General features: G+C 47.4%; 3 protein-coding genes across 3 annotated transcripts; 1 reads left to right on the plus strand and 2 right to left on the minus strand.

Moving 5' to 3' along the window:
• Positions 1-1,857: 1,857 nt before the first annotated feature.
• On the minus strand, positions 1,858-6,736 carry TMEM52 (transmembrane protein 52). The gene is made up of 4 exons (XM_084274620.1): positions 6,484-6,736; positions 5,624-5,668; positions 3,630-3,799; positions 1,858-2,971 (listed from the first exon to the last, which is right to left on the minus strand). The coding sequence occupies exons 2-4, from the start codon at positions 5,653-5,655 to the stop codon at positions 2,661-2,663; spliced, it is 513 nt and encodes a 170-aa protein (XP_084130746.1). The 5' UTR covers positions 5,656-5,668; positions 6,484-6,736; the 3' UTR covers positions 1,858-2,660.
• A 6,852-nt stretch (positions 6,737-13,588) lies between these two features.
• On the plus strand, positions 13,589-20,449 carry OTUD3 (OTU deubiquitinase 3; the record flags this gene model as incomplete). The annotated part of the gene is made up of 8 exons (XM_084274563.1): positions 13,589-13,758; positions 14,391-14,539; positions 15,299-15,411; positions 16,892-17,014; positions 18,273-18,398; positions 19,012-19,108; positions 19,370-19,551; positions 19,916-20,449. 8 exons carry the CDS (start codon positions 13,589-13,591, stop codon positions 20,090-20,092), a joined length of 1,137 nt encoding a protein of 378 aa, XP_084130689.1. The 3' UTR covers positions 20,093-20,449.
• A 3,498-nt stretch (positions 20,450-23,947) lies between these two features.
• On the minus strand, positions 23,948-25,323 carry LOC311200305 (group IIE secretory phospholipase A2-like; the record flags this gene model as incomplete). Its single annotated transcript, XM_084274506.1, has 4 exons — positions 23,948-24,090; positions 24,661-24,767; positions 24,991-25,138; positions 25,296-25,323. 4 exons carry the CDS (start codon positions 25,321-25,323, stop codon positions 23,948-23,950), a joined length of 426 nt encoding a protein of 141 aa, XP_084130632.1.
• Positions 25,324-25,950: the final 627 nt, after the last annotated feature.

A 25,950-nucleotide genomic window follows, 5' to 3' on the forward strand; every position in this document is an offset into this window, starting at 1 on the left:
CCAAGTGTTTTGTTCGCTGATTTCCAAGCGACACTTGCTTCCTAAGCAGACACGTGGCAGGTCAGTTCCTGCAGCCTTGCTCCTGCTTTGCCTACCCTCTTCTTTTGTAGAGAAACTCGTAACTAGGGTAGATTGTCAAGAGAGGTACCTCAGAGCAAGACAGACTCTCCTGTTAACCCAGGCGGTAACAGAGCCAGATCTGGTTTGTAAGAACTCCACGGGCTTTCAGGCTTTAGTCTGGGCTCTTGCAGTTGGAACTGTCACACCCCATGACCAAATGGAAGCCGAGCTCCCCGTTTGGTAGATAGTCTGCCAGGTACTGCTGACAGCTCCCAAGACAGAAGCATTGTGCAAGCAAAACCAGGAAGGGAAGACAAACCCTTGCGATGATTCCCTCGCCCACCTCAAGCAGACTCAGCCCGGGCACTGCAGAGTAACCTCTGAAGGGCCGAGCAAACCCAGTGCCCCCCCCGCCCCGCTCTGCAGCGCCGGGAGCTGCCCCTTCCACAGCTGCTCCCGGGGCCGTGCGCTGAAAGGCGGCCGACTGCCCTCTTGTGTCACTCGGCGGGGCTTCGTCTGCCTGGGTTCATAATCCTCTATCAGCCATTTCCCTCTCTGGAAAGGCGAAGGGTGTGTTCCCGGGCCCTGCCCTAATGAAAGGGTTCACTGAATAAGCACACATGTACTGTATTTGTGACCTGGCGCTGAGACGCCCAGGATGCCTGCAGCAGAAGCAGCCAGGCGGGAACACTGCGTCACGCCTCATCTCCGTCTTGACACAGGAAAAAGGAGGCAGAGGAGAGGGTACAGCAAAAGAATTATAATTAAGAACGAAAGAGAAAAGACAGCTGAGAAGCAGATTTGTTAAACCAGTCTTTCCCTGCACCCCTCATGGAGAGCTATATGGAAGTTAAATATAGAAGCGACCCTTCCCCGGGGAGCTGGGCGCAGGGACAGCTCACACTGTGAATGTGCAGCAGAGCTTCTGGCCTCAGGCCTATTGGCTGGCAGAAAGATCTTAATTTTTAAATCATTAGTGCTCTTTCAAGGGTAGTTCTTGCAGTGATGGTTGTCAAACACATCTTCTAAAAGCTGTGCAGGATTTTGTGCCCACTGGTTTTACTGCTTATGAATGACAGACACCTCAATATTTGCAGAAGGTAGCCCCTTTTCACAGCGTCAGTGAAGATGAAGATCATAGTCCTGTTACTAAAGGTCTGTCAACATTAGTTCTGACCTAGCACTCCACAGTTTATGTTAAATTCATTAACAGCACCTAATGCTCGTGCTTCATTTCCTGCTCTTTGTAGATTATTCCATGGCAGTGAACCACTTTGTAGATTGCTGGTATGCTTAAAGGCCACCAAATTAGCACCTTGCTAATGGATTCAGAGAAAATCACTATTCAAGAGTGGACAAAATTCATGCTATATGAAATATGTGAGGGGCAAGAAAGGGAAAGAGCTTTCATTTTTGAAAAGGCTTCTCATAGCCCCTATTTTTGTCTGGTCTGAGACCACTGTAATCCACTCCAATCTTCCAGATCTAAAATGATGCATAGCAGTTATCCTTGCTATCAGGACTTCACAAAGAATCATCCCTAAAGAGTAATTTCTCTGGACTATTGACCAGCCTGTAGTGTGGTATGTTGCATTTATCATCTATTCTGGATAGCACACCTAGAACATGCTTTGTTTCACCCTGCACATTACTGAGCTCATCTATGTACTAACCTGGCAGAAGCTGCCAGGAACCTTTGGGGTTTGTTTCTGACTGAGGCCCTGACACCTGAGCAGATACCCAAGTATAAAGACATCTTTGCAATATTTGATGAATATTTGAAACACATTAGTAATACTTAACCATGAGTGCAAGTGTCTCTTTGAGACTAATTTGTACTTTAACTGGCAAAAATAAGTATTAACAGGATCCCCCCCAAATGCAGGCTCATCTTAAAAAGAATGAGTTGAGAGATTAAAAGAACCCCAAACCCAATCCCTTCAGGTCTCCTGACCAACAAAACCAACCAACTGACCCAAATAGTTTCTTTCCTGCCTCATTCCTTGTCTCTAGTTGTGAAACATAACATAACACATGTCCCTCCACACACTCCCCTGTCCTTGTTTGCCATCCTCCCCCAGTTTAAAGAACTTGTTTCATTAGGGAGCAATTTGCACTTCAGTAATTCGCTGGACAGTTAATGTTGTCAAAAGAAGAGAAAGGACAGAGGCTCTTCAGTGTGCCTTGCTAGGATTCCTCTTTCAACTCCAGCTTGGGAAGCCTCTGTTCCATAACAACAACTTGCTGTTTGTACAGTTCTGACTCCATGTGTGTTCCCAAGATGGAAAAATTCCCCTGACCTTTTTTACTGCTGTATGCTGGACACAAGGAATTACTCATTTTTTTAATCAGAATATGAACAAGCATTCATGTCCCACTTCTACAGTCATTTTTAAACTGCCCTTTTACTTCATTTCACATCCTTGAAGCTTCACCAGGAGGTTATAGCACTCAGAAAAACTTTCTTCTGTACTGACAAATCATTACAAGGGCATGAGAGGAAACATCTTTCCATCATACCCTGCCTATAGAACAAAACTCTTCATGTCTCCTGTAACTCTTCCAGTCCTTCCCTTCCTTTCCTTCCCATGTAAAATGAGTCAGAGCTGCAGTTGGTTTTGTGTGGCATCTTCTGAATTTGCCTGTCTTGCTGGATCTCTGTTGGTTGTAGCTGGCGAATACTGGATGGGATTCAGCCCACCTGGTGTGACCTGTCCTGGGATGTCATCGAGTTTCTGGTTTATCCGTGCTACTTCAATGTATTGTTTACCCATTTGGACAGCTTCATCATAAGAAGGTGGCAAGTCCATCTCATAGAGAGTGTAAGCTGGAGGGGACACAGTGTTCTTATCCATATCCACAAATATTGAATGGATAGGGGCACTTAGAGGGTACTGCAGCGAGCTATACGCTGTGAAGAAAATGAATTTAAAAACAAATTAAGCACTTGCATGGAACACTGATCTATGAAGAGCTAAACCTGCTTTTCTCCAAGAAATTATGGACCCATTTTTGCAGTGTCAGAACATATGTACCATATAATAAAAGCTATCAGCATAGAATTACCTGTGATGGAAACTATACATTCTCCAAAAGAATTCAGTCAGAAGAGAACATGTCTCAGCATGTCACCATCCCGAAATGATTGTGAAATACCTGACGTAGCATGTTGCAACAGAGGCAGTTTCAGTCAGGTTTGTTCATGAACAGCTGTGAACAATTCCTCACACTCACTTTGGCTGGCAAAGTTGGACAGTGAGGTGAGCAGAATAGTTTAAAAAATGAGGGACTGGCAATAAGAACAGATGTGGGAGATGACATGTAAGAAACTAACCAAATGTGGACTTTATTTTAACCTTTATAGCTGTGATTCCTACTTGTTTTCTGCACTCACTCACTGTGTTGCCCTGATGACCTTCCTTTATCTCTTTCATCCACCCCGTGGGGCTGAAAGTGACTCTGGGAGTGTATCAGAAAGTCCCCGTTACTGCAAGGGTTAGACAGAGGATTCCAGGCAAAGGTTCAACAGCAAAGCGCTGTTGAACAGTTGGCTCTCAGAGGATACTTACAGGTCACTGTGCTGTGGGCAGTGCTGTCACTGTCAATAGGAATGACTGTCAAATCATAAGGGTGCCTAGGGAAGGTCTCAACTGGAGGCCTCTTCTTCCGGCAGCAGAATTTGATGCAGCTTGCTGTGATCCCACAGAGCAGGAGCATGAATACAGTCAGCAAGATTAACCTTAGAGGAGGGAGAATACCATCATTTCATTGCTTTTGTTTTACTTGTTCCAGTGCTGAATCTTTGGCTTATTGAAGGATTTGTGAGTTCAACTTCCATGCAGTGAGAATGGCTCTGCTTTCACAAGTAAGAGTGTGTATATAACTGGAGGGAAATACAGGTACAAACTTCCCAAGGTCTAGGACCTGTATTTATAAATGTGCATAGAAATTGTAGTTTACAGTGTCTTGAAAATGCAATTCTATCTGTAGCTATTCTTTAATGAAGCTTATTGCTTAAGAATTTGTAGCGTACCTAGGCCAACGTGCTAGTGTTTCAGGTTCTCCTCTCAGTTGAAACTCTACCTTCCTACCCCTTGATTTCTCAAATGAATACACACTTCTCAGGAGCTGGGTGAGCAGTAAGACATATCATGAGAGGATGAGGTAATAAGAAATGCTACAAAATCCTGTAAAGAAGTAGGTCTGTGGACAAAGCTGAAGTACATTCATAGTAGCTTGATAGCAATTACTCTGTGACAGATGGTGCTCCTGACTCCTGAATCAGGATTATATTCCACACTAAATATGTATAAGAATGGCCTCAGTAGCATTCTATTCTTTTTTCCAAACTGAATGTAATAATTACCCATAAGAATCATGATTCCAAAATAAACTTTTCCTTCGGGACTGATTTATTTTGTTTTAACAACAGCATTTCTGTTAGTATGACAGTCAGGTACACACAGACTACGCTTGGTAGAAAGGTTGGATGCGAGGGCCTCGAATGCCCACAAATGTCATGCATTCTCTTCCAAATTATTGTTCAATAAAAATCTTTTCAGGAAACCTAAAACCATGTGTGAGAAGAACATGCTGCAGTGCTGGAACTCTGCAATGAAACATTCCTCCTTGCTAGCTGATTGCTATGTCCTGATGCTCCACCAGCTGCATGCTAGTGAGTTAGGTGAAATCTGCACGCCTTCACATGCTGCTGCCCTCTGATGAAGGCAAAAATCACCTAGGTAAAGGCATGCCAGCAGTATCAATCTCAGCACTAGCACATTAACCTTCATGATTTCAATGCTGCCTAAATACAGAAACCTTCTTAAAAAATTTTATGCAAGTCCTTATAAACAGTTATATGTATCAGTTTGAAGAAAGCAAAGAGTATCAACCACAATTAGGCTGGGCTGAATAGCAGCTGAAAGTAACCAACTCACTCTGTGTGTCCCTCAACATAAATACATTGACAGAAGGTTAAACTAGAAAAATAATGTTAGGATACCCATGATGTGTGTGTGAGGCAAGAGACAAAGCCTCTTGTGGCAACAGCTTAGCCCTTCCCGTGTCACTATTTTCACCCTTTCAGTCATCTGAACTGCCAGTAAACAGGTTTGTAACCAGCTTGAGGTCAGAACGAAAACACACCACTGTAAGCCAAGAATCTGCTGTCCCATAAAGGGGAGGGAGCAGAGGGCTGAGCATTAGGCAATGCGGTGCCAAGCCCCAACAAGTCCATGCTATGCACAGCTGCCACTGTGTTCAGCAAAGTTGTCTATTTAGGAAGAACAAACAAGCCCCAGAGTTAAACTGCGGTGTCCTCGGAAAGGAAAGATGACATATCCCTAGATGAATGCTGTACCCTGCCTGACACCTTATCTCCCCGTGGTCTCATCTGTAATATATTCCACTGGTAACTTTCATCAAACTGAGGAGAAATCCTTTCCTCTGTCCTGTCTGACAGAACAGCGTTTCCATAACCTTACTACATAATGTTACTACAGTTACTGTTCACAGTAACGTTCAAATTCTTCTGGGTTAGTAAGATTAATAATAAACTTACCAGACATACCACAGGCTTGTCCAATTAGACATGTTCTGAGGGCATCTGTGAAGGAAGGTAGATGATTCACTAATTTAAATGTCTACAGTCAAACAGTGTATGTATGGCAGAATAAATTCCACACAATTACTGAGGTGAAAAAGGGAAAGCAAACAAGACTAAGGAGCAAACCCCCTTTAGATTTAGTTTGAGAGGACTCTTCTTCATCATTGTGACATTACTCCAACTGAGAACATGCGTGTAATCCCACTCTAAAAGTTAGCTTCTCAGTCACTAAGTGTTTTTACAAAGTGGTATTTAACTGTTGCTTAGGAGAGAGAAGGACACATGCTGGCTTCTTGAAAAACTAAATCAAAAAGTTAAAATTAACCAAGGTGAGGTACATAATAACATAGGCCTGTCTGAAAATGCCAGCGAAGACAACTGCCCGCTCCCCCTGGTTATTCTTAAATCATGTTTTCATAGCTCAAATACAAGCAGAAATGTTCCAGATCTGCTTACGGTACAAACCCAGGAGAACAGCTTCTATTCCATATCAGGAGTGCAGCTGCCACAACGGTGCTGCACACGGGGAGTTGCAGGCAATGGGCTTCCTGTAACAGACCCATGCCTTTGGCCACGGAACAGGATCGGCAAGCTGACTTCCCTGAAGATGACACTCCAGAGTCATTTTGGAAGAGGGACCATTCGCCATAGCCTACAGCCCAGTCAGGTCTGCAAGGTGGTGATGGTCTTGGAGATAAAAGGCCAGTGCCAGCAGCGGATGGCCGTCTGTGAGCTGTCCTTCTGCTCTGGTCATGTCACCCGATCGCCCTGGAGCAGGTTTAGTAACGGACAACCGACGATTTGGGGCTACTCACTGATCAGGGTTCCTGCAGTTATCCTCCAAGCGATGCCTAGGGAGGGGAGAAAACAGAACCAGGTAGGCTGGCGGCCAGGCGAGCAGCACCTCGTGTGTCTGGTGCGTCTCCGGAGCGCAGCCCCGCGGAGCGCGTGTCCGCGGCTGCCACGGGTGGGGCCGCAGCCTCCGCAAGGTCCCGCTCCCGGCGGGGGTTTCCTCAAGGACAAGCGGCCGGAGCCTCTGAAAGGGGACACCCGAGCTGCGGCGGAGCCCCCGCTCTGCAGCCTGCGCTCGGGGCCGCCTCCGCTCAATAAATAGCCCTCAATTATCACGCGGGGGGCCGTGACCAAGCCGGCGCTGCCGCGGCCCAGCGGTGTTTACGGAGGGAGAGAGGCGCGTCCCGGCGGGGGCGAGCCCCGGGCTGGGCCAAGCTCCGCGCAGGGCCGCCCCCGGCCACCCCCCCGGGGCCCCGCGCTCGGCTCTGCTCGCCCCGTCCCGTCCCGTCCCGCCCCGCCATGCCCGGCCGCGCCGAGAGACCCCGCTGTGCCCGCCTGCGCCGGCGGCTGCTCCAAGGGCCGGCCGGCAGCTGCCCGCCCGGCGGGGAGGGCGCCGGGGAGAGGCGAGGCAGAGCCGCCGGGCCCCCCCGCCTCGGCCCCGCCTGGGAGCCCGCAGTGCCCGTGGCGTCAGCCGCTGTCCCGGCCCGCCCGCGGACGCGAAGTGAGGAAGGTGATCCGGAGAGAGTCAGGGCGGAGAGAATCCAGCCCGCAGAGATCTCCCTGAAGCGGGTTGAGGCTGCAGCTCAGTGCTGGTTTAGAGTCCTTGATGTGCTCGGTCAGGGATCGAGTATGCCAGCACCACCTCCACCCTGGGTAGTGTCAGAGAGTTTCTGAAGGGCAAAGGAAAAGGAACGAGAAACTAGATATGAAAAATGCTAGAAAAAGCCAAAGGTTCAAAACCCAGATCCTTTCCCTTTTTAAAAACAGTCCTACTGCCACACATGGAACATCAATGGAAAGGTAGTGCCTGCCCTCTGGAGATTGAATTGCTGCAAAATTATGGGTAAACAACTAAAAGAAAGGCTTCTAGAGGTGAAAAGCAGGGGACCTAATAGCCGGAGGAGAAAGGGCAAGATCAACTAGTTGAATGGGATTTTGACATACCTGTTGAGGTCCCTTACATTCTGAGTACAGGGGTGTGGATGTGGATGTATAAAAGCTCCCCCAGTGTGAGAACGGGACAAAATAGCTGCTGCTGCTGGTGGTGGTGTTTAATTATTATTTTAATGCAACAGGAGGAGAATACTTAGGCTTGGGTTGACAGAGGTTTCTTCTACAGTAAGCATGGGAAAGCTCCAATGCACCAGAGGCAATCGTGCCATTGGGAACAAGAGGACACAATAGCTTGGAAGAACTGGGTTGGGTAAACTGTTCTCCCACTGATGTTCACTACTTCACTCCATAAGGCTAAACCCCAGTGTTTCAAGGCTCAGTAATGGCACAGGGCATACTGACAAAAGCATTTTTCCTACAGAACTGCTCAAGGTCATGGGACTATTGCTCATTTAGGAAAAGCTGCATTTATAAGCATGAAGCAATCTCTGAAGTCACTGGATAAGCAGAACATGTATGAATAAGATGCGTATGACATTAATTCTCTCACTTCCTTTCTGTTTTAGAAATAAGCTAGATATAGCTTTCAAGGACTACAGTGATCACACAACAGATGTGAGCTGCTTTCTTATTAAACTAGAACTGCAGCAGAACCAAGATGTATGTGTTTGTATTTAGGTCCAGATCTGAAAGCACGAGAGTCTGTGTCCAGTGATCACAGTTGCAGAACTCAGCCTGAAAGCACAATGTTCAGGAGCAGAGTTATAGGAGCAGGACTTTTTTTTAAAGCTTTTTCACAGTACCTGATCTCCACAAAGTGCACGATTCCTAAGCCAGGGGTGTTGTTTCCTGGTAGATAATCTGACACTTCTTTTCAGCACATTGTATGGTTATGAGAATCTGGAAACTGATTTATTCTCAGCCATTACTTTTCAGTTTCCAAGAGTGAAAGCCAAAGGATCCTCACAGAATGGATACCCCCAAATTAACTGTCTGAAATAAACCTTCCACTCCAACATGCCTCGTCTTTCCTTGCTTTCTGAAAGCTTCCCTATTATTAGGTAACTGTCACCAATAGTAATAACAGCATCGGGGGTCTTCCCATTCCACCTCTGGTCCCTCCCTTGGCAATAGGTAGGCTGTTCCTTCTCTCATTTCTAAGGTTGCAGCTTTTCACTCCTGGGTGTAGTATCCTTACCTTCTGTCTTGAGCCAGCTCTGGGGTCATTTCTTACTCAACTTGGTGAAAGTTCAGCAGAAGTTCAATATGTCTAGGTGAAAGTTCACAGCTCATGGCCTAAGTTTTCCACAAATTTAGACATCTATGCTAAGCTAGTCATGCCAATCAGCAAATGCCACTTATGCTAAGCTTGACAACAAATAATTCCCAACAATGTAGCAGTATTTAATCTCCCTTTTGGGGCTGCAAGGACTGTCAGAGAATCAGCACACAAACTTCATTGTCCTCAACTCCAAGCCAACTGCCCCAGCTGTGCCTCACTCATGAAGGCAGAGCTGTCTCTAGCTAGCACTGCCACCTCCCTCCCAGCTCCTGCCTCCTCCCACCGTGACTGTTTATCACTTCAGCATACCCAGTGCTTTAGACTGAACAGCCACTCAATCCACTATTAACTAAGATCTGAATGGATCAAACACACTGCCTTTGGAAAGAAAGGAACCCCTCTTCATCAGTTATACAGGCTTCCTCTATAGAAGGGGGAAAATAGTTCAACTATTTCTTGTGACTTTTCCACTGCCTTCCTGATCCCTTCATTCTCCATAGTGTAGTATCTTCATACTCTTCCCTGAACTAGCTACTGCTTCCTGACAGAAGTTTTACCTGCAGGACATGCCAACATCCCTAGTAATAGGCAGAAAACTACTCTTACTCAGAATTCAGAGGAAAGCAAATATAGAAATACAAAGTTCTTGTGCAGACACGATATAGGACAAGTGTTGAAACATATCCAGCAATTCAGTAAAGAGGATGGTCACTGTTTCCTCCTTGACAATGTGGCATCAGGAAGATTTCATAGTGTATTGTAAAAATTACTGGCCAAATGATTCAAAGGCGACTTAAATAAGAAGCTTTATTCTGGTCTAAAGAGGGAAATCCCCAAGGATTTTCCAAATCCATCAAAATGCATCTGAAATTGGAAAAGATACATTGTGTGAAACTCACCCATGTAGATGTAGAAATGATACTACTCATAGAATCATAGAATCACAGAATGGTTGGGGTTGGAAGGGACCCCAGGGATCACAGAGCTCCAACCCCCCTGCCACAGGCAGGGACACCAACCTCCAGGCCTGGAGCTACACAAGGTTGCCCAGGGCCCCAGCCAACCTGGCCTTGAACACCCCCAGGGACTGGGCAGCCTGTTCCAGCCCCTCACCACTCTCTCTGCAAAGAACTTACCTCCAATAGCTAATTTAAACCACCCCTCCTCCAGCTTCACTCCAGCCCCCTTGTCCTGCCAGTCTCTGCCCTTTAACATGCCCATTCCCCTCCTGTTCCTGGGGTCCCTTCAGGGACGGGGAGGCTGCAGTGAGGTCCCCCCACAGCCTTCTCTTCTCCAGGCTGAACCAGCCCAGCTCCCTCGGCCTCTCTCCGTAGGGGAGCTGCTCCAGCCCTCTGAGCATCCCCGGGGCTCCGCTGACCCCTCTCCAACAGTTCTACATCTTTCTTCTATTGTGGGCTCCTCCTAAGGGAATGCCCACCTTTGGTAGATGCTGTGATTAACAGCAGCTGTATCTACTTGGCCATTCATCATTTCTTTCTTCTACCACGAGATTACTGTCACAGAGTCAGCTTGAAAATGAAACTAGTTAAATCAGAGTTTACACAAAATTGTGGGGAAAGAAAAAATAGCAGCAATATTAAATGCCCCCTTCCTTCCTGCTTCCCTGCTCCCCTCACACTCTTCCAACAATCTCATAATCTTTTCATGTATCAACCAAGATCCACTGATTTCCCAGCTTCCTTTCCATTTAGCTCGGGTCCCTCACTGAGTGGGAGCACATGCAGACACAACTTTTGCCATGAAGAAGATTTGTCACAAGGAGAGGGTCATCAGCCTACAGAAAAAATCCACACATAAACCAACCTTTTTTTCTTTGTACATAAACCACATTAGCAGATCAAGTTCTAAACTCTGTTTTACATGGCAGCTGTCAGATGCACCAGTTACAGCTATGGATTTCCTCTCTTCCCACTGTGTTGGCTCTCTTAGTTTCACACAATGCTTGTACTGCAGTAAGTGAAGTATCAGTGACTAAGCTTTCTATGGCCAAGGTGCTACAGATACCACCACCACATTACAACCATGACAACTGAACACAGCAGCAACAGATCACGCTGCAGTGAGGGCTGGGAAGGAAATGGATCCTGTTAGCCATCAGCGTATCTTGTGTAACAACCAGGGGTTACCAAGAGGCATGATGTCAACCTGATACATCATGCCAGGAACTCCCCTGCCTTCTTTTTGCATATGACAGCAGCAATCTCTAAATTTTGGAACAAGCTACTCATTCTGCCATCCCACACAGAGCTCTCAACAAAAAGAAGGGGAAGAAATTCTTGCAGTCTCCATGACTGCCCAGGAAGATGAATTTGGGAAGGTCAGTCACAGCCCCATCAAGATGTTTGGACCTCATGCCCAGGCTCTGCAATACAAAGAGGCAGAAGCAGCCAGGGAAACAGAGTTCATCAAGTGGAAAAATCAAAAAGGCCCCACTGACTTCCAAGAACATACCAAGGGAGAGGCAGCCCACTGCCAAAATAAATGTGAAGGCTGGAGCAGAATGATCCATGACAAGTAGGTTCTGTGTCAGCAGGACCATGGGTTTTCTTGCACAGGAGCATTAAAAAGCTCCTTCAGGGTCATCGGAACAGTGTCTTTTACTTAATAGCTAAACCTCAAGCAACAGCTCCCAAACCAAAGGTAGGAGGACTGGAAGATGTTCCTAGTCTGAAACCTCCCCATGGAGCCCACAGGCAGCCCCACAGACCTTGGAGTCCACGGCGTTAATAGCCAAGGGAATAGTCCTAAGATTGTCCTATGTAATTTTCCAGCTTTCCCAGTGTCACACTTCAACAATGCTACACATAGAGCTATAGCTCACAGAACAAAGGTGTCTGGAATGAAAGATGTGGCAAAGATTCTCTCGACCCCGAGGAGTAAGTTTGTGTTTTGCATCACTGATACTGGTAGCTTCCCAAGCACATGGGCCATGAGGTTTAGCTAGTCATAGGCACAGTACCAATGGAAGGTAGAGCTAGCATCACAGGTTGTCCTGGCTGTAGTGTTTCTGGGTGCTCTCCTTTCCCAGTAGATGGAGCATTGAACTCACTTTTTACAAGGAATGCTCAGCTTACAAGGCTTCCAATAGGCTCATATCGTTTATTTAATTGATGGAGAGTATCTGGGGAGGTCCAGTATCCTGTGGAGCCTCATGTGGTTTGAGGTTCCTTATCAATAAGCCATTAGCTCTTTCTACCTCATTTGATGGAGGGTAGTATGAGGTGTGGAATACCCATTTAACTCCTCTTCGTTTTGCCCAGCCTTGTACTTCCTTACATGAGAAACGTGAGCCACTATCACTCTGGATAACATCAGAAGCAGGCAGATGTGAGAACCAAACAATAGTCCCTGCACTGTATTTCCTCCATTGGCTTTCCAACACTTAGTTGCCATAAGTAAGCCAGAGACTACTTCTACTCCTGTGGGGATGCACTGATACCCTGCAGAGGACCTGGATGGTCTGGTACAATCTATTTGCCATGTAGACCATAACATTTTCCCTTCACTGGTATGCAGAGGCGGTGCTTTAGCAGGACGGTCTGCTTGCAATTCCAATCTACACGGAGGGCAGTCTGTGAGAACAATTTCACAGGTTTTTCTGTTTACAGGCCAGCCTTTACTCTGCGCAGCAAGGTGCTGCTTTACTTGTGTGGCCTAAGTTTTGATGCAACCATTCTCCTAATCGATACCACTCAGGATTTAAGGCGATTTTGGGGGATTTCAGTTAGTTCATCTACCTTTTGATTCCATTTTGTGGCTGGTTGGTAATTCTTAGCATGAGCTTTTACCCATCCCATCTTAAAAGGTGTCTTCCTGGCTATATCTAGCAATCATTGCTAAAGGGTCTGTGTTTATGGACATTTGAAATTCGTAAATCTCAGTGTGTCCTTCAGTTAACTGCGTGTTTTCTGCAGCTCCTGTCAGGTAAGCCTGCCATTTCCTGATGGTGGGGTTTGAGCAATTCCCTCCGGAGAAGCAGTCCCCCTGAAGATTGCTGCTAGTAAATTAAATGGTCCTCTAGTTTTCACAGGTTGTCCCTGATGTATTTTCTCAACTAGTTTAACTGCTCGGGCTAAAGCTGAGAGTCCTTTTTCCCATGCAGAATACCTCTGCTGTTTCTCTAAAGGTGGTTGAGCTAAACAATAAAGGTCTTTGTGGTGCCTCGGGCCGGCCTGGAACAGGCCACAGTACGAGGGGCGTTCAGCTCCCTTCAACTGGGCCAGGGTCGTGTGGGTGTACTGGTCCCAGTGGGTTTAGTTCTTCAGTTTAAGTTTTTACGGCCTCTTTGTGTTCTGATTTCCACTCCCAGGGTTCACCTTTCTGTAGCAGTGAGTATAACGGACGGGGAATCACAGAGAATGCAGGGAAATGGGTTTTGTCTGGGATTCCTCCAGCCCAGGCACAAGACCCAGCACTTCGCAGTGTTGGACCTCACCAGGCTCACCCGAACCCACTTTTCAAGCCTGCCAAGATCCCTCTGGATCCCTAAAGCCCTCAGCTTTCCCCGGCCTCGGTTTCCCTCCCGGGATACCCTCCTCTCACCTTCTTCTTCCTCCAAATCCTCCTCCTGCTGGAGGGATCCGCCGGGATGGAGGAGGGCGATCAGCGAGAGGGGAGGCTAGAGCGACAGCGCCCCGGCCGCTCTTGCGCCCGTCTCGGTGGTGGCGCGGTCATGTGAGGGGCGGCGCAGGCGCAGCGGGCGCTCGGCGGGGATGTCCCGCAAGCAGGCGGCAAGGGCTGGGCCTGCTGCCGGGGCCAGGAAGGTGCGGCGGCCCCGGCAGCGCCCCGCCGGGCCGGCTCCGGGCCCCGGCTCGGGCGGCGGGGGCCTCGCCGGGCAGCTCCGGGCCCTCGGCCTCAAGCTGCGGGAGGTGCCGGGCGATGGGTGAGCGCCGCGCCGGGTCACCCGGGCAGCCTCGGAGCCGGCGCTTCCGTGACCCTCCCAGTCCCCGGGGCTGAAGGTTTCTCCTCCCCCGGGTGGTGGGACCCTGTATCCCCGGGGCCGAGGGCTTTCCCCTCGGGGCCAAGCAGGTCCAGGTCTTTGCAGGGGTGAGGGCTTCCCTGCTGTACCCCATAGTGGTCGGGGGCTCTGCTCTGATCCCCAGTGGGGTGCCTGGTGGTGGGGAAACCTGCGTGTACTGGGAGAAGGCGATGAGATGTGTCTGCTGGAAGGTGCTTGGTAGGCCCTCGGGTTAGCCTTTGTTGCACTGTGTCATTTGTCTTGCTGTCAGTTTTAAGACCGTTTGGCCCAGTGCTGTTGCCGCCCTTGACTTACTCTGTTGGAGCTGGTGACACGTTTGCTCAAAGCCTTATCTCTCTGCCAGCATCTCTAATTTCAGCAGCCATTCAGAGCTGCTAGAATAGAAGGTACTACCTTCTTCACATCTTTGTTGAACTTACTGGGTAGAAAGAGCATGGCTCTTTTCCTTTCCCATTAACGCCGTGTGCTTTGAGCTAACGGTGTTCCTGTTAGCTCTGTTTGAAGACACGCTAACTTGGTGTTATTTCTTTCCATAGCAATTGCTTGTTTCGGGCCCTCGGTGACCAGCTCGAGGGGCACTCACGGAACCACCTCAGACATCGCCAGGAAACGGTGGATTACATGATAAAGCAACGGGAGGATTTTGAGCCTTTTGTGGAGGATGATGTGCCCTTTGAGAAGCACGGTATGGTCTCCATAGGACACTGAGGGAAGGGGTTATTGTGTGATGTGTTTACATCTCATTTGAGCACCTGCTTACTAAACAGTGCCTCATGCCGGTGCTCCCCTTTGCTTTTTAGAAACAGTGAGTTTACATTTCTGTCCGTTAATGCCTCTGTGGAAAGATGGGCTATTAAATGTGCATTAAATTTCCTTAGGAAGTTTTTTAAATTTAGAAAAACCTTGGAGAAGAAAAGAAAGGCAAGGAGTAAAGAATTGGTGTTTTCAAAAGGAACTTGCAAAACTTGTCTAGCTCTCCGTGAATACGAGAGAATACTCAACACGGGTATTGAATGCCTGAGTTCTTTGGTTTTCTCCTTTTCCTTGGCACTTGATATTTCATAGTGGTAACCCAGGGGAAGACCCGGAGCAGTGACCAATGCAGCCTTTTTTCTAACAGCTTCAAGGATGTGCCATGCTGGTGACACACGAAAGCAGCTTGGTCATTTAGTACGCGGCACTCTTCCTTCCGAGCTAACACAGAGCTGATGGCCTGGTAATCTAAGGGTGTAATGTGGTTTTTAGAGGTTTCTATGGTCCTTTGAGATGTGTTAACTTCTGTCACTGCCACACTTTGGTCTCAGCAGTAACTGCTTCACAGCTGGAGTTTCCTTTGGAGAATTTCTTGGGCTTGTGTTGAAATGTTGTTAACTTGCTAACCCTCCATGCTTTTGGAAGTGTCAGAGACTGGCTTTCCAACTCTTCTGAATGTGTTTCCCTTCAGTTACCAATTTGGCAAAGCCCGGTACCTTTGCTGGCAACGATGCTATAGTGGCCTTTGCAAGGAACAATCAGATGAATGTGGTTATTCATCAGCTTAATGCTCCGCTGTGGCAGGTGAGAAACAAAACTTATATGTTTTGGCCTGATTTTTAGCTGAAGTGTACAAATAGTGTTGAAGCTTCCTGATTTATTAGGAGTGAGCAGTTGGTAGCTGTAGTTAGTTGGACCTGGTGTAGAACCATGCTTGCTTTTTCAGCCTTGAAGGAAAACACTCCACATTTCAGCAAGGAGGAGAGGGGATGAAACATAACAGTGAATTTCTGAAAGATAAGCATGTGGAGACGGAGCAGCATGTACCACTGTATTGTGGAAAGAGCACGTGGGGGTAAAAAAAGGCTTTGCTACTGAAAACTAGCCAAATGAGCTTTCAGAATAATCTTTGGAGAGCCTTGTGATTTGTTAGATACATATCTAATAGGCTCTGGCAGAGGACAAATGTTGAGAATAACTCTTGCTGAGTAACTTAATAGGATAAAAGGCAGGAGTTAAGCGTTGAGTTGGAACTTCAAGGTGAGTTAGTGTAAAATAGATGAATGGAGAATATCTGGTGAAATCTGAAGTCATTAGTGCAGCACAGTGGTTGAAAGGTGACTTGGTGTATATTCTGTAATTTGGGATAAACCGATTCAGAGATGTAAAAGGGTTGGGAAATTCTGGAGCCCTGAAGCAAGCATTCCTTGTTGTTTGCTTACTGACGGCTTCTCCAGGAGACCTGTCAGATCTTTGACCTCTGGCTTGACAGGTAAGCCAAGGAGATCTGCAAAGGCAGGGTGATTCTCCACATTCCTTGCAAGAGTTGGAATGCTGTAGCTTTTACCTAAGAGTTTGAGGCATGGATGATTAGGGTAGGAATTATTCCTGCATCAGTACAGATAATACTCAGGGCAGGAAGGTTCTACGGAAGCTGCTGTACTTGGTGCTGACAAGGCAAAGGAAGATTTGGTGTTAACAGTACTCCTGAATGGAATTAATGTGTTCTCATGGTTTGGCTGTATTTTTGTTGTTCTTTAAAAAAAAAAAACAAACCCACAAAATTATCTGTATATAAAAAATGGCATCTTGTCCCAGCTGCAGAACAGAACTTGCTCTGATTAACTGTTTTCACTGTGGTCATAACTTCAACGGGCTCTTCTCCTCTTTGAGGGGAAGAAGACACTGTGCTCAGTGGGAGCTGTTGCTGAAACCGCTTCTGGGAAGATGATCAGCCAGCTGATGGCTTCTGTGTAAAGCGTAGGAAATAGCTTTGAGCTTTGCACTGCAGTGTTTTCATACCACATTCTGTTAGTTATGATGTAACTGACACAGTGTTGTGTTCTGTGGTTTTCAAACTCCATCCTGGAGACAGAAGCTCTGTTGTTGCTGTAGGCACGTCTGGATTATTAGCTCAACTCTTCCTGTTTAAAGATTCTTCAGTAGTTATGTACTCTGCTTCCCATCACAGTGTGTATCATGGCTTCGACAAACGAATACTTTGAAGTACACGATGCTGAAGTGGATTCCAAATCCTCACTTGTAATTCATTTGTTTCACCCAGATTCGGGGCACAGACAAAAGCAACGTGAGGGAACTGCATATTGCGTATCGCTACGGGGAGCACTACGACAGCGTGAGGAGAATCAGTGACGATTCCGAAGCTCCGGCGTATCTTCAGATGGAGGTTGGTTATGACAGGCTGACCTGAGTCAGCTGTGGGATGATAAATAAAACAGCTGATGGTGACCAGTTGGTTTCCTTTCTCATTTGCATTGGCACTGAGAAACTAGTCTGGTCCCTGTGTTATGCTGGGGATGGAAAAGCCACTAAGGTCATTGTAACCAGTGCTGCCCGTTGTCTTGAGTGGAAAATCCATCCAGAATCATGCTTCAGGCTTGAAGAGGTCTTGAAGCAACCCCATGTAAATTGCATACTCATGCACCTTGAATGCAACAACAAAGGGAAGGGTGGAAAGAGATGGAAGTGCAACAGCTGGAGACCATAGGCCTCTTCATATCTCACTTTGTGCTGTTCAGGAGGAGCCATCCTGCCCTTGCGTTCTCTGCACGTCTGTGTAACGTGTTGTACTGTAAAAATCCAAGTACTGCCTTTCAGAAGCTACTGATTGATTGTTGGTATGCATGGTCTTGTAGTGTGAGAGAGCTTGCCCAGTAGTGTATGAGCTGTGGGAAGTGGTGCCAGTGATCATGGAATTGCAGAATCACAAGGTTGTAAAAGACCTTTCACACCATTGAGTCCAACCGTTCCTGTCCTGTGCTAAACCAGATCCCTGAGCACCTCACCTACCTGTCTGTTAAATACACTCAGGGTTGGTGACTCAACCCCCTCCCTGGGCAGCCCTTTCAGGGAAGAACTTTTCCCTCACATCTGAGCTGACCCTGCCCTGGGGCAGCTTGAGCCCACTGCCCCTTGTCCCATCTCCTGTTCCCTGGCTGAAGAGACCATCGCCCACCTCTCTGCACCCTCCTGGCAGGTCAGTGTAGGTGGGGAGAAGGTCTCCCCTCAGCCTCCTCCAGGCTGAACACCCCCAGCTCCCTCAGCTGTTCCTCATAGGATTTGCCCTCCAGTCCCTTCCCCAGCGTGGTTGCCCTTCTCTGGACTCACTCCAGGACCTCAATGTCCTTCTTGGAGTGAGGGGCCCAGAACTGGACGCAGCACTCGAGGTGCAGCCTCACCAGTGCCCAGTCCAGGGGCACAATCCCCTCCCCAGCCCTACTGGCCACACTGTCTGATACCAGCCAGGATGGAAGTTGCACAGTTTCCAAGGTGCTTTGGCACAGGATGTTTCTGAACAAAGTGTGCTGTAATAGTTAAATGTATTATGATGTCAGGGTTTGGGTTTTTTTTTTTTTTTTTTTAGTGCATATGATGAAATTGCTGCATGTGCTTGTGGGATCTGCAGGGCTTTGCTTTTCTTGCAGATGCTTTGCAAAAATGGTTTGAATAAGGAGCAGGAAGTGAAGCCATTGAAGGGTGAGTCTGAAGATGAGACTGAAGTTGAAATGGAAGATGCTATCCAAAAAGTGTGCAATGCGACTGGGTGTTCAGTAAGTGTTGTGCAGCCTTTTTACATTCAATGTTCAAACCTTCTTCAGACATGAAAGGAGTCTTGGGGAAAACTCAAAAATGTCTTCATCTTGGATAACTTTAGTACCTTGGCCACAAATCAGGATGGTTTTCATCCTAGACTCAACCCCTAAATGCAGATCAGATCAGTACTCTGTGTGGATGCCTAATAATTTTGGAAGGTTTGTCTTGTAACCTCAGAAAACTTTACTGTGAAACACCAAACCTTGTGAAATTTGAAATCCTTTGAGGGTGTCTGTAGTTGAACATACCAAACAACTCGATACTCTGTGAATCTTTGCTGCTATCACTGGGTAGCTGCCTGGTTCCTGAAGATTGCTGCTTGCATTGTGCCAATGCAAAGGATGGGAAGGATCACGAGCGAAAGAGTAACACTGAAACAGACTATCCTATTATCACGATGTGTTCAGGATTTTAATGCTTTCTCACTCTCTCAGAAATGGAGTAGAGGCTAATTGAAAGGTGATAAAAGCAGGCAGCAGCCCCCCCTCAGTAGTGCAGATGGTTGTTAAATAAATGTATGTCAGTGATTTGAACTCTCTTTCAGCCTTATCTTTCTCCTCTTCTGGACAGGATGTTGATTTAGTTAGCCAGATTCTGGAAGCAGAAGGCTATAATATAGAATCTGCAATATTTGCCATCTTTCAAGTGAAAGAAGTGGAAAGAATCAGTAAGTACATGGAGTTTGTCACCTGGTGCTTCAAAAGAATGGTGTCTGACCTTTAGTGTTCACTGTAATGGGTTCAGGAAGTGTCCTGATAGCCGTGCCACCACCTCGGCCTTTCTGTGTGCAGGAAGGTTCTTTAGTGAGAGCAGACTGGGGGTTAAAAAACAAACCCCATGCTTTTCCAGAAAGTCTGGGAAAATGAAATGACTGACACTGAAACAGCTTTTGGGCAGAGCGGCTGAGAAAAACCTCTGTTGTTGGTAGGTACTGAGCAGCAGCACAGTCCCCAGAGCGAGGATCAGAAATCACGTGGCAGGACTCTGCGGGAGGAAAACGGAACTGGCTCAAGAATCTCTGGAAGTGGGAGCTTGCAGCAAGATAAAATAGAAAATAATAAAGGGCGGGCTAGATCTGATGAAGAGAATCAAACTAGCAGAAACACCAAGGTATGAGAAGGGTGGCTTACTGGTCATTTACATGTCCTTTAACAATTGGGGTGGCTTGGCAGTGAATTACAAGCCCTGTAACAATTAGGGGAGTGCTGAGGATTGTCTAATCAGCAGCTGTCATCTTTGAATTAGAAGGAGCTTCTGCTTGCTGGATTTTGTTGCTGCTACAGCTGGGACTTCTCAGATACAAGCATTTTATAGTGACGTGTCACTGCCCAAAACATCACATTCTGTGGCAGCTGCTTTGGTGTCAGCTTGGTATCCTGCTTTGGTATCAGCTTGTCTCTTTTGCAGTGTATTACTTTTCCACAACTGAGAAGGTGTTTGTTTTCAGCTTTGTGTTTTCATCCTTTCCTTTCAGGCATCTAAAAAACAAAAGAAAGAGCAGCAGCGGCTGGGGAAGAAGAAGCGGCAGGAAGAAAGGCACCGACAAAAGGTCCTGGCCAACAAGAGTAACTGTCCAGATGGCAGCAGGAGAGAGACAGACTCAACCAACCATGTCACCTTAGTGAAAGCCATGGCAACTCTAAACATATGACAGAATGCATGGAGTGCTCTGGTGAGAAAAGCAAATAAAACTGGTGAAGGCAAAGAGCCCCTGAAGTAAAGCCAGTGTTATCTTTAAAATCAGTTTCTGCAGAGACCTCTCTGGGCACACCAGAACTTCCACATTCTTCAGCTGTGGGGCAAGCAGTTACTCTGTAATTCTGCATCAACCTGCGTGTGTGAGAAGAGTTCTTTGAACTTCACAAAAATTACAGACTTATTATCATTTTGGAGTTAGATGAGGGTGAGAACCTTTTCTTCACACTGTGGAGCCAGGTTTGCTTTCACATCTCGTGATGTGCTTAGATTATTATTATTATTATTTTTAATACAGCACCTTTTTACTTGATTACATTTGGAGTAGCTTCATCTTACTTTGCTGTTGGGGAAGGTTTAACAGTTCTCAACTCAGGAACACAGTGTGGGGAGTTATATTTAAATTGAAAGGATGGAACAGAATCCCACAATCCTTTCCAAAGCTAAGTGTGTCAGCCAACACTAACATGATATTGCAAATTGAATATATTCTGAATATAAACATGAGTCCTCTTTTTTAATTTCTATTTTCTCCCATCAGGAATGCAGTGGTAAGTTTTAATCTTAACTGGAACTGCTTGTGTTGTTGCACTGAGCTGTTTCAGAAGTGATTAATGCACAAAGGGAGAACAGAATTGCTGCATCTGTGCTTGCTTCAGTTTGAGAGCAGCTTATTTGCTAGTTGCAGAGAGCTTTTGAGTTTTAAAAAAAAAGGAATAATATACTAATACCAGTGGAGTCCTGAGATCACATAATTGACTCATCTGATCCACCAAGTACAATGAGGTAGTACAGTGTGACACAAGCAGGCATGAGACTTCTGTTGAGTGTTGTTACTTGAATGCCTGGAATCTACTCCAGAGCTTTAGTCTGAGCAGGAACTTGAGAGTTTGTTAGTCTCCAAATGAAATCATGTAGCCAAAGGGTGAAGAGTTCTAGAAACGAGCTTCCAAGTGCCAGTGATTGCTGGGAGCCCTGCCTGCTTCATGCTTCCTAAATCAAGCTTTTTCCAGGGCAGGATTTTTTTAATCTTAAATTCCTCTTAGGAATGCATTCTCCCTAGAACGCACAGCTTGAGTCCTGTGGTGCTGCCCATGTAGGACTGGGAATTTGGGCTGAAATGTAGACTCTGGGGCTTGGCCCTGGAGTGGTGGTTTGCAGCGTTTCAGCTTCACCCAGGTTTCTAGACTTGTTTCAAGCCTTCAGCTTGAAGAAAGCATGGGCACTCACACACACAGTGGGTAACAGGAGATGCTTCTTCAGCCAGGGCAGGATGAAGTGGATTTTTTTGAAGGTAAGGAATGTTGCACTTGAAAAAATCCTGTGTGTTCTTTGAAGTTTCCAAATCAACACAGAAATATAAATACCTTTTTTTGATTGAATCACCAAGGTAATACTTCTTCATGTTGCTGTTTATTGAGAGCATTTGAAGATGTCACCTTTGCCCAGCTGTGTTTTGGTTTGAAAGGTGGGTGGGTTCTGCAGATTTTAAAAGATAGGGAGAAATAGCAGTTGTGTGCTACAAATAAGATGTTTGGTGTGAATTAATTGGGTTTTTGTCTGCCTGAGACAGAGTGGGTAAGAGGACTGTTGTTGCTTCAAGCCCGGGAGGCTCTTGACAATTGTCCTGTAATCAGCTGAGCTTTTCGTGAGGGGTGAAGGGACCTGCAAAGCCTGACCTCATCCATGTCCCAGGCAGACAGGCAGGCCTGCAGCAGCAGAGGCTGGCACTGACCTTCAGCTCATGGCCTCTGATGACTGTAACCAAACACGTGACTCAAAATGCTTTCATTTCCAAGTGTAATGTGATTAAAACAAACTCTTGATGCACTGGGCTTAAGTCGTCTTAGACCAAACTCTCTGTATTTTTGCCAGGATGGCTTTGTACTGGCACAAACATCTTGTATCCAAAGATGTTGCAACTCTTACTTTTTTCCCCTCTTTTCTTTTTACCCTATCAGAGCTGTCATTTGCCCTTTCAATGTATATTTTTTTTCTAGGGGATCATTACACAGGATTTCTCGGGGAACTTGGTTTTAGGTGGAGCATTTGCTTTGTAAACAGGTCATGGATTTTCCGTGTGGGAGGAAGGGGGGTGAGAAACAAGAGAGAGGAACATCATGATTCATAGCTTATGTTTACTCTTTGGTGGAGCTAACTGTACTTCATAGTATGCTGTCATAGGACAATGAGCAGCCCGCGTTCCCTTGGTATTTGAGGAGGATTACTGTTTGTTACTGATTTAATCAGGGGTCCTGCCTACCCCCTTCCTCCATGCTCCTCTCTGCCACCATCATCTTCCCCAGACTTTATTTTTACCAAATCCTGCCCTGCAGGTAAGTAGTTTGGTTGAACTGGGAGCCTGAAGTGTTTCACCAGGTTTTATCTACTGTCCACAAGCACATCTTGGCCTTAAAAAACTCCAGGAGGGCTTTTCACCCCCATAGTGTGGAAACTACACCCTTTCTGTTGCGGAGTCTTGGGACTACGCACCAGGCTTCCTGCACGCTCCATGGGGTGTCCCTTTCTCTCACCAGCCCTCTGCTTTTTGGACTCAATAAAGCATACAGAAAAGTGCCAGCAGAACGGTGTGATGAGCTGTGTGGATGAGGTGTGCTGTGGGTCAAAGGTGAAACTTGCATTCAAAGAGCCTGTATGACTTGAACCCTTCCTGGGACTGCTGTGTGGCTGTTGAGGCGAGTGTTCACCTCCTGGCTTTCAGAAGCTTCAGAAACGTGTCTGAGGGCAGGGGCATGGGGTCATTCTTCACACTCGTGTTCCAGAGTCGTATAAAACCGATATGGTTTGTGCTGGTGTTGAGCAGTGGGATGGTTCCTTGCTGCTGCTGGGAGCGGAGCCTGTTTGCAGATATAGACCGTAGAGGGCAGCACCGGCTTCCTCAGCTCTGCCTCAGGCCTCAAGCCCTCAGAAAATTGAGCGGGAAGAGAACGCGAGTGCTTTGGGGTCAGGAAGGCACCCAGGGGTATGGGAGGAAGGGGCAGGGATGTGGCTGCTGCTCAGATGCTTAAGGGACTTGGGCAGGAGCCCCAAGGCTGAGGTGAAAGGGGAAGAAAATACCCTGAAAGTGCCTTTACTTTAGCCCCAGATGTGTGGAGCCAGCTCTGGAGAGGGCACTGGAGGTGCCTCATGGAGACCGGGCCGGCCTTGCTCCTCGGGGCTAATGGTGCCTGGGCTGCAGCATGGTGAGGGACAAGCTGCGGCCTGAGGAAACCTGCCAGGCCAGCTCCAGCTCTTCCTGGAGACGGGGTACAAGAAAACATCCCCTCAGACTTCCATGTTACCTCATGGCTCTTATGAGTGTCAATTATTTAATTGGTCAGTAGGAGCACAAGGGGCTGGGCTCCCTGAAGGGAGCTGGGGTTGGGGTGCAGCAGCCACCCACTGTTTCTGGTCACTTTTGGGTTTTATTTCTTCTGAAGATCTTCAGATTTACTGGTGGCTGCTGAAATCTTACTTCTGGGGAAATCTTTTTTTAAGAAGAAGGTTTAAAACTGTGCATGTATAAATATTTACTTCAGAGGAACAGCTGTGAGGTTCCACACCATTCCCTGCCCCTTCCACCATCAATTCCCAAAACACACTACACTGGATGCACTTTACAAATTGCCTTTAAAAATTTATTTGCAGGAATTTCCTCATCTTTATGATTTATTTAATTCCCTGTGCATGGGCTGCAGGGAAAGGCAGCGGATGCTTTTTAGGTGCTGCCAGACTAGGCCCTGCCTGGCTGCAGGGGAGGCAAAACTCCCCCAGTTTAGACCATTTCCATCATGATTTGGTCCCGGTGTGTCTAGCAGGAGGGACTGCGGCCCTTGCACAGAAAGTTGGGGTAATTCTTGTAGATGTTGTTGTAAGTCTTGGCTGCCTTTTGGAAGCACTCTGCCGCCCGCTTGTCGCACTCGCAGCTGTGTCTTTGGCATGAAGTCCCGGATCCTGGAAGAAAATTTAGGGGATGGAGCTGGGTGAAGGGTTTGAGTGCCAGGGGATGACTTTTCATCCATCCCTCTGACATATCCAGGCCCCCGGGTGAGTTTTGGGGTGCCTTGGGTAGTTCTGCTCTTACCTCTGGTGCATGGAGCTACCTGGCCACAAACCCTGTCTGGCCCTGGAGGGACTGTTTGATTTATCTCTCTGTGTATGTATAGATACTTGCTCTGATGAGAGGGAAGGGCTTTGTTTTAGTCCAATTGCCCTGAAAGAGCAGTGTTTGCTCTGGGAAAGTGGCAGTGCCAAGTCCCTATCTGGGATGGAAGCCTTGCCTCACCCCTCTCTATCTGACCCCTACAGAAGTGTGAGCCCCCTTCTTTGGGAGGTCTCCAAGCTCTAACCTTCAACACAGTCCTAGCAAATAAATGTTTGCCCTATTCCTGGCACTTCCACCCCATTTCTTCCCCCTTCCTAACAAGTGGTTTTCAAGCCAGGGGCATGTACAGGACCTCTTGGAAGAGAGCATGGATGGTTGTGCCTTCCCATTCAGGGCTTTGACCCTGTGCTGCCTCTTACCGCAGGTTATCCGGTTTCTCAACATGCTGTATTTGTATGTCACTATTTTGGGATTGCAGTGAGAAGAGGACACCTTTGTGTAGCAGCAGTCATGAGCATGGCAGCACCTGGAAATAAGAGAGCCGTGGTCAGGGCAGGGACAGGCCCGTGGTGCTGAATATCAGCTCCTCCCCCCCCCCCCCCCCCGAAAAGCATCTTGCTTTTATGCCTGGGCTCAGGTGTGCAGCAGCTCACCAGAGCAGCTGCAAGCACTTCCCTTGCTGTATCCAGGGACAGGGAGGTAAGGGGAGCTGGGGGCACCCATTCTGCTTTCACCAGCTCCCAGCTTACCAGTCAGTCGCATCCAGTGGCCGTTTGGATCCCCCCAAGCCGCAGTAGCAGCCGTAGCCATTGTAGGACAGTGATGATTTCCCGGTCTTGTATTTAATCATTGAACCGAACTGAAGCACATTGCAGTCGGTGGGGACCAGCCCTGCAACTGGAGACAGAGGGTTAAGGAGCATCAGGTAAAGCAACCTCTTATCCCACCCTTCTGTAGCAATCTGTTTTCACCCTCCCCAACTTTATGGTTCGCAGGGAGAAATTGTGAACGCCGGGCTTTCCCTGCTGCCTTGTCTGGTGGGGGGGTTACTCACGGCAGAGGAGCAGCATGAAGAGCTTCATGTCTGGTGGTGACGGCTTCGGTGTTTGGGTGAGCCCAAAGTGCCACTGGTCGTGCCTTTTATGGCCCTTGTACCCGTGCAGCTGGGCCCCTCCTTCAGAGAACCCAAAGTGGGCAAATATTGACACTCCTCACTGTATCCGTCCCGCTTTGTGTCTGAATCTCTTCCGGCATTGCTGGAGGCCCTGGCTGCAGGATGCCCTATGCCAGGGAAGCTCTTTGCCAGGCACGGGTGTTGGTCGACTGGGACATGTGGGGCAGACTGGGGTTGAGTCTGTGCGTGTCTCTGGGTGTCTCTGTCTCAGCATCCCAGTCCCTCCCTGAACAAAACAGGAGATCTTGAGGGAGAACCAGAACCACTTTGGGTGACTATTTGTGTTTGGTGTCTTGGTTAGAAAATGCCACTCTGTGTCTTAGTGTTTCCATTGTGACAGACTTGTGGAGGGAGAGTAAAAAGGAAATTGGGAGTGGTCATGTTTTCTGGGAGAGAATCTCTAACGATGTAGGTGGTGCCAAACACTACCCCATTTTTCTGCTGGCAGAGATTGTGGGTGCACAGAGCTCTGTGCCACTTTGTGGGGAACCCCAGCATGGGCAGGCATGCAGCCAGGGGAAGGAAATATCCCCTA

This window comes from Gallinula chloropus (genome assembly GCF_964237585.1).
Source record: "Gallinula chloropus genome assembly, chromosome: 23".
Taxonomy (NCBI): Eukaryota; Metazoa; Chordata; class Aves; order Gruiformes; family Rallidae; genus Gallinula; species Gallinula chloropus.